General features: G+C 61.4%; 1 protein-coding gene across 1 annotated transcript; it reads left to right on the top strand.

The window, feature by feature from the left end:
• Window positions 1-775: 775 nt before the first annotated feature.
• Window positions 776-3,091, top strand: ST3GAL2 (ST3 beta-galactoside alpha-2,3-sialyltransferase 2). Its single transcript, XM_009951130.2, has 6 exons — window positions 776-1,108; window positions 1,257-1,450; window positions 1,874-2,053; window positions 2,245-2,290; window positions 2,460-2,579; window positions 2,918-3,091. The coding sequence occupies exons 1-6, from the start codon at window positions 776-778 to the stop codon at window positions 3,089-3,091; spliced, it is 1,047 nt and encodes a 348-aa protein (XP_009949432.2).
• The last annotated feature ends 2,027 nt before the right edge of the window (window positions 3,092-5,118 follow it).

Below are 5,118 nucleotides of genomic sequence, written 5' to 3' on the forward strand. Positions count from 1 at the left end.
CGGAGGCAAGTTCATGGCTGAGCCTTTGTCTGGCAGAGATAGGGAGGGCACGGCCTGGGAGCTGCCGGGAGGAGCTGGTGCGGACGGGACGATGCTGGCATCTTGACTGTCTTCTCACCTCTTTGGGGACAGCTCGTCCCTGGCAGCCCCCCACCCAAGATGGGCTGGGTGGCATTTTGCAAAACTCAACGGGGAATACATAAACTCCTCGGCCCCCTCAGCACCCTCCTCCTGCTCGGTACAGCCCCCCCAGCTCTGCCGTCTGCATCGCCATCCCTTGACCCGCTGTTCCCTCCTTCTCTCTCCAGGCCGGTATCATCGTGCCCGTGTTCCTGAGCCAGCGGTGGAGGGCAGCGTGCCAGCAGATCAGCTAAACCCCGGGGACGATGAGCACCATCACACCCAAGAGCCAGCCAGGGCCAGGAGCTGGAGGAGCCGCCGAGGCGCGGTGCTGCGGCTGAGGGTGGTGTGCCGAGCTGCGCCAGATCCCCACGCCGCTGCGGCTGGCAGCAGATGCTCTCTGCCCGGCACGTGGAGCCGCCGGGGGCCCTCGCCACAGCCGGACCACGCGGATGGAAAGCTGCAGCCCAGCAGGTAGGAGCCTGGCACAGCGGCTTGTGGTGGGGCTCTGCTTTCCCCCTTCCGCCGCTGCCGCGGTGATTTAAAGCTCTCGGTCCCGCAGGGAGCCTCGCTGGCTGGCTGACGCCATCCCGCGCCCTATGCCCGAGCCCTATGCCGGAGCGGGCGCCCTTCCCGGCTCAGCCACCCGCCGACCATGAAGTGCTCGTTGCGCTTCTGCTTCCTCTCGACCGCCTTCCTGCTCGTCTTCGTCATGTCCCTCCTCTTCACCTACTCCCACCACAGCATCGCCTACCTGGACCCCGGCGGGCTGGGCGGCATCCACCGGGTGAAGTTGGTGCCCGGCTATGCTGGCATGCAGCGGCTCAGCAAGGGGGGGCCGTACCCCCGGGGCTGTGCCTGCCACCGCTGCCCGGCCGAGGAGGCTGGGGCTGCTGACTGGTTTGACGGGCGCTACGACAGCACCATCTCCCCAGTGTGGACCAAGGAGAACATGGAACTGCCGCCTGATGTCCAGAGGTGGTGGATGGTGAGCAAGGGGACAGGCTCCCCCGAGGGTCCCCCGGCCCCAGGGGAGCACCATGATGTGCTCCAGCACAGCAGGGGCACAGCTTTCTCTGCCGGTGAGGAGTGGGCTGCTGGCTGATGCCCCCCCCCACCTCCTCCTCCCCCCGCAGATGCTGCAGCCTCAGTTTAAGTCCCACAACACCCATGAGGTCCTGAGCAAGCTCTTCCAGATCGTGCCAGGCGAGGATCCCTACCGCTCTCGCGACCTGCGCCACTGCCGCCGCTGTGCCGTGGTCGGCAACTCGGGCAACCTGCGTGGCTCCAGTTACGGGACGGAGATCGATGGGCACGACTTTGTCATGCGGTGAGGGCAGGGGACCGCTGCCAGGGGCACTGCCTGCCTGCTCAGCCCCAGGGGCAGCTCAGAGGCGCAGGGTGATGCTGGCAGCACCGGTGGGTGCCGAGTGCCCGCTGTGCTCCACAGCAGCATCTCTCCAGGTCTGCTGGAGATGCCAGGGGGGTTTTCCCTGTGCTCTACGCCTTGGCCACAGCCCAGCTCGGGTTGCTCTGTCAAGGAGCCCATCATGGGTCCTGCTGGGTACTGGGATGGGTGGGAGCAGGTCCAGCTCACACCTGGGCTGGCTGGGGGGACCCTCCGCTCATCCCAGCACCCTGAGCATCAGCAGGCTGGGAAACTGCTCCTTAGCAGCTCACAGGGAACACCCGTGTCATCTGCAAGGGACAGGGTGGCTAGGAGGGGGTGCCACCTTCCCTGCTCTCTCCCCAGGATGAACCAGGCCCCTACAGTGGGTTTCGAGGGCGACGTGGGCAGTCGGACCACGCACCACTTCATGTACCCTGAGAGTGCCAAGAACCTGCCCGCCAACGTCAGCTTCGTGCTGGTGCCCTTCAAAACCCTGGACCTGCTCTGGATCGCCAGTGCCCTCTCCACCGGCCAGATCAGGTTGTAAGTACCCAGCGGGCACCAGTGGCACTGGGCTGGCCACTCGCCTGCCATGGGGGCAGCTCCCCTGGGAGCGGTGGGGATTCATCAGTTCCTCCCTCCCAGAGCATCCCAGCACCACTGGTCCCTTGGCAGCTTGGGCTGGGGGACACGGGACCCCTGGGAACTCACCTGCTTCTCTGCTTTTTTCCCAGCACGTATGCACCTGTGAAGCCTTTTCTGCGGGTGGACAAAGAAAAGGTAAGGGGGCTCGTCCCAACCACTGCGATGAGCATCCGTTTGGCCACGGCCCCCATCACCTCATCTTCTCCTGGGGTCCCTGTGCACATCTGGGTGCTCCTTCCTGGGGTGCCAATGCCGAAGGGAGTGCTGCTGGGGCTCCGGCGCTGACCCCAGCCCATCCTCCCAGGTGCAGATCTACAACCCTGCCTTCTTCAAGTACATCCACGACCGCTGGACAGAGCATCATGGGCGCTACCCCTCCACCGGCATGCTGGTGCTCTTCTTCGCCCTCCACGTCTGCGATGAGGTGGGTGATGGCTCCTCAGGGTCCTCCTCTGGGCTGTGGGGTCTCAATGAGCTGCAGGGTCCTGGCTAGCACAGGGCGGGTTTGCTGGGATCCTGAACCTTGCAGAGTTAAGGAGGGAGACAGGTTCTTTGGGGCCAACCTTGGCAGTTTCACTTGCTCTGGTTGCCTAACACCACGGTGATGGGCACCTTTGAATGGCAGGAAGGCTGTGCAGAGGGATGTACGCCTTCGGCATGGTGTGAAATCTCCCTCGGCAGCGCGGTGGATGCTTGGCCGAGGGGGGTCCCCAGCCCGGCAGGGCGGTCAGGGCTGGCTCACCCCGCTCCTCGCCGCCGCAGGTGAACGTCTTCGGGTTCGGCGCTGACAGCCGGGGCAACTGGCACCACTACTGGGAGAACAACCGCTACGCCGGGGAGTTCAGGAAGACGGGGGTGCACGATGCCGACTTCGAGGCGCACATCATCGACATGCTGGCCAAAACCAGCAAGATCGAGGTTTACCGGGGGAACTGAGGGCTGCGCCTCCTCCGGCTCCCCTGTGTCGGCCGGGTCCCAGCTGCCCATGGGGGCAGATGGCGAGGGTCTCCCCGGCGGCCTCAGGCGATGAGCGCCGGGTGGGCAGCATGGCCCCACGCCACCGATGGAGCCACCCCCGGCGATATTTGGTGCCTCCAGCAGCCAATCAGGTTCAGAGCTAAAGGAGACTTTTTGCCTCTTTTTTTTTTTTTTTTTAATTATTATTAAGAAACCCAGCTGAGAAAGGATTTGTAAACACAATCAGCAACTGACCAGGTGGCGGGGACGACCGCCTCGCATCTCTTTACAGTCAAACCAAATGCTGCTCTTTTTAAAACAAGACAACCCACCCCCTGCCCCGAAGCTGGGTGACTGGGGAGCGCCCGAGCATCATGTCAGGGCCGAGGGAGACATGGCGGCCAACCAGCCTCGTCAGTGGAAGCAGCTGCTTCTTTCTTCATTTTGATATTTTTGGTTTTTAACACCCTGGGGCCGCCGTGGCTTCTCCAGGGAAGGCTCCTGGCACACAAGCAAGCACATGGACCCATTGCAGGGAGCTGGCAGCTGCTGGAATCCGCCCATCGCCGATGCTCCGCTGCAGGCTGGTGGCTGCTGGCACAACTGGGCTGGGAGGTAGAGAGGAACCCCAGCTTCGAGGCTGGGCATTCCTGCTCCTCTGTCTGAGGATTGAGGAAGGGTAGGATCGATTTTGGGGGTGACCAGGCAAAAGGCAGCTAAGAAACCCGCAGGAGTGGAAACTCAGTCCCTCTGGCCAGGCTCCCTCCCAGGATGCTCGAGGGATGCAGGATGCAGCAGTGGGTCCAGCCTTGCTGGAGGGAGGGAGACAAGATTTCCCTTTACTTTCGGGCTAGGAAAAAACAAATTAGAGATAGCTTTAGTGGGTGAATGAACTGTGCTTTTGTTTTTGTGTTGCTATAAACATACAGCTCTGGTGAGAAGCTGAAATCCCAAAGTCTTTGCTCTGTTTGTGAGCGTGGGGCTTGGTTTATACCAGCCTGGTACAGCCAGTGCCCTTGGGGTCCCTGGGGCTTTTTGGGCTGGACAGGCTGCCCCACAGCATGGGACGGGGAGGTGCAGAAGGAAACTGCCCCCCCCCCCCCCCCCCCCCCCGGTGTAATTAAAACCACTTTCTTTGGGTCAATCAGGCAGGTGGGTTTTGTTGGTTCCTTTTTTTAGAAGATACTGGAAAGCTCAAGAAAAAGGCAATCACAGAAAAGGTCCCCCGGCAAGGGACCCTCCGCTTGCCCAGCTGGTGACAGTGATGGGTGCCCAGCTCAGCAGCAGCACAAGCCCCACAGTGCTGAGACTGGGGCAGGGCCTGTGGGGGTGGAGCCCAGGTGGGGGAAGCCCTGCCCACACCGCCTGGTTGCAATAGTTATTTGAGGAACAATCACATGGGTTTTTTTGGGCTTGGAGGTTTTTGGTTTTTTACCCTTTTGTATCTGGCTTTTCTGTAGCAGCCTCTTAGCTGTTTCTCTGCTTTGGTTTGTTTGGGGTTTTTTTTTGGAGGTTTCACTCTGCAATCATGAAACACGAGGGTTTGGGTCACCTGGAGCAGGCACTGAGCATCCCCTGGGCTGGGGAAACTTTTCTGTCTGCAGGGCTCTAAAACACTCAAGTTTCATGGTGGGTTTTGGTAGAAGCGGTGCTGCCCTGGCACGAGCAGCCCCAAACCCCCAGGATGCAGAGGCACGTTGCAGCAAGAGCCAGTCTCCACCTTTCTGGGTTGTTTTTTTTTAGGGGAAGAAAATAAAAACCACAGAACTGCGAGCAACAATGAGTGCCTTGACCATCTCCTGTCGGCCACGCCGGGCTGTGCCCGCTTCCGCGCCGGCGGTAGGGGCTTGGCCGATTTATCTGGCAGTCGTACCTGCTTCCCTCGTGTGCCAGGCTGGATCTTAGCTGGGAAGGGCTGCTGGGGCAGACAGGGACACATCCAGGCCACCACACCGGTGGTATCCACCGCTGAGCAGGGCCAGGCCAGACAATCACAGGGCAAGTGG

Source organism: Leptosomus discolor, chromosome 8, assembly GCF_034619465.1.
Source record: "Leptosomus discolor isolate bLepDis1 chromosome 8, bLepDis1.hap2, whole genome shotgun sequence".
Taxonomy (NCBI): Eukaryota; Metazoa; Chordata; class Aves; order Leptosomiformes; family Leptosomidae; genus Leptosomus; species Leptosomus discolor.

Coding starts and splice junctions, on each gene's coding strand:
- ST3GAL2 (XM_009951130.2), top strand. CDS start 776: ATGAAGTGCTCGTTGCGCTTCTGCTTCCTCTCGACCGCCTTCCTGCTC. Junction 1,109..1,256: donor ATGTCCAGAGGTGGTGGATG/GTGAGCAAGGGG, acceptor CTCCCCCCGCAG/ATGCTGCAGCCTCAGTTTAA. Junction 1,451..1,873: donor GGGCACGACTTTGTCATGCG/GTGAGGGCAGGG, acceptor CTCTCTCCCCAG/GATGAACCAGGCCCCTACAG.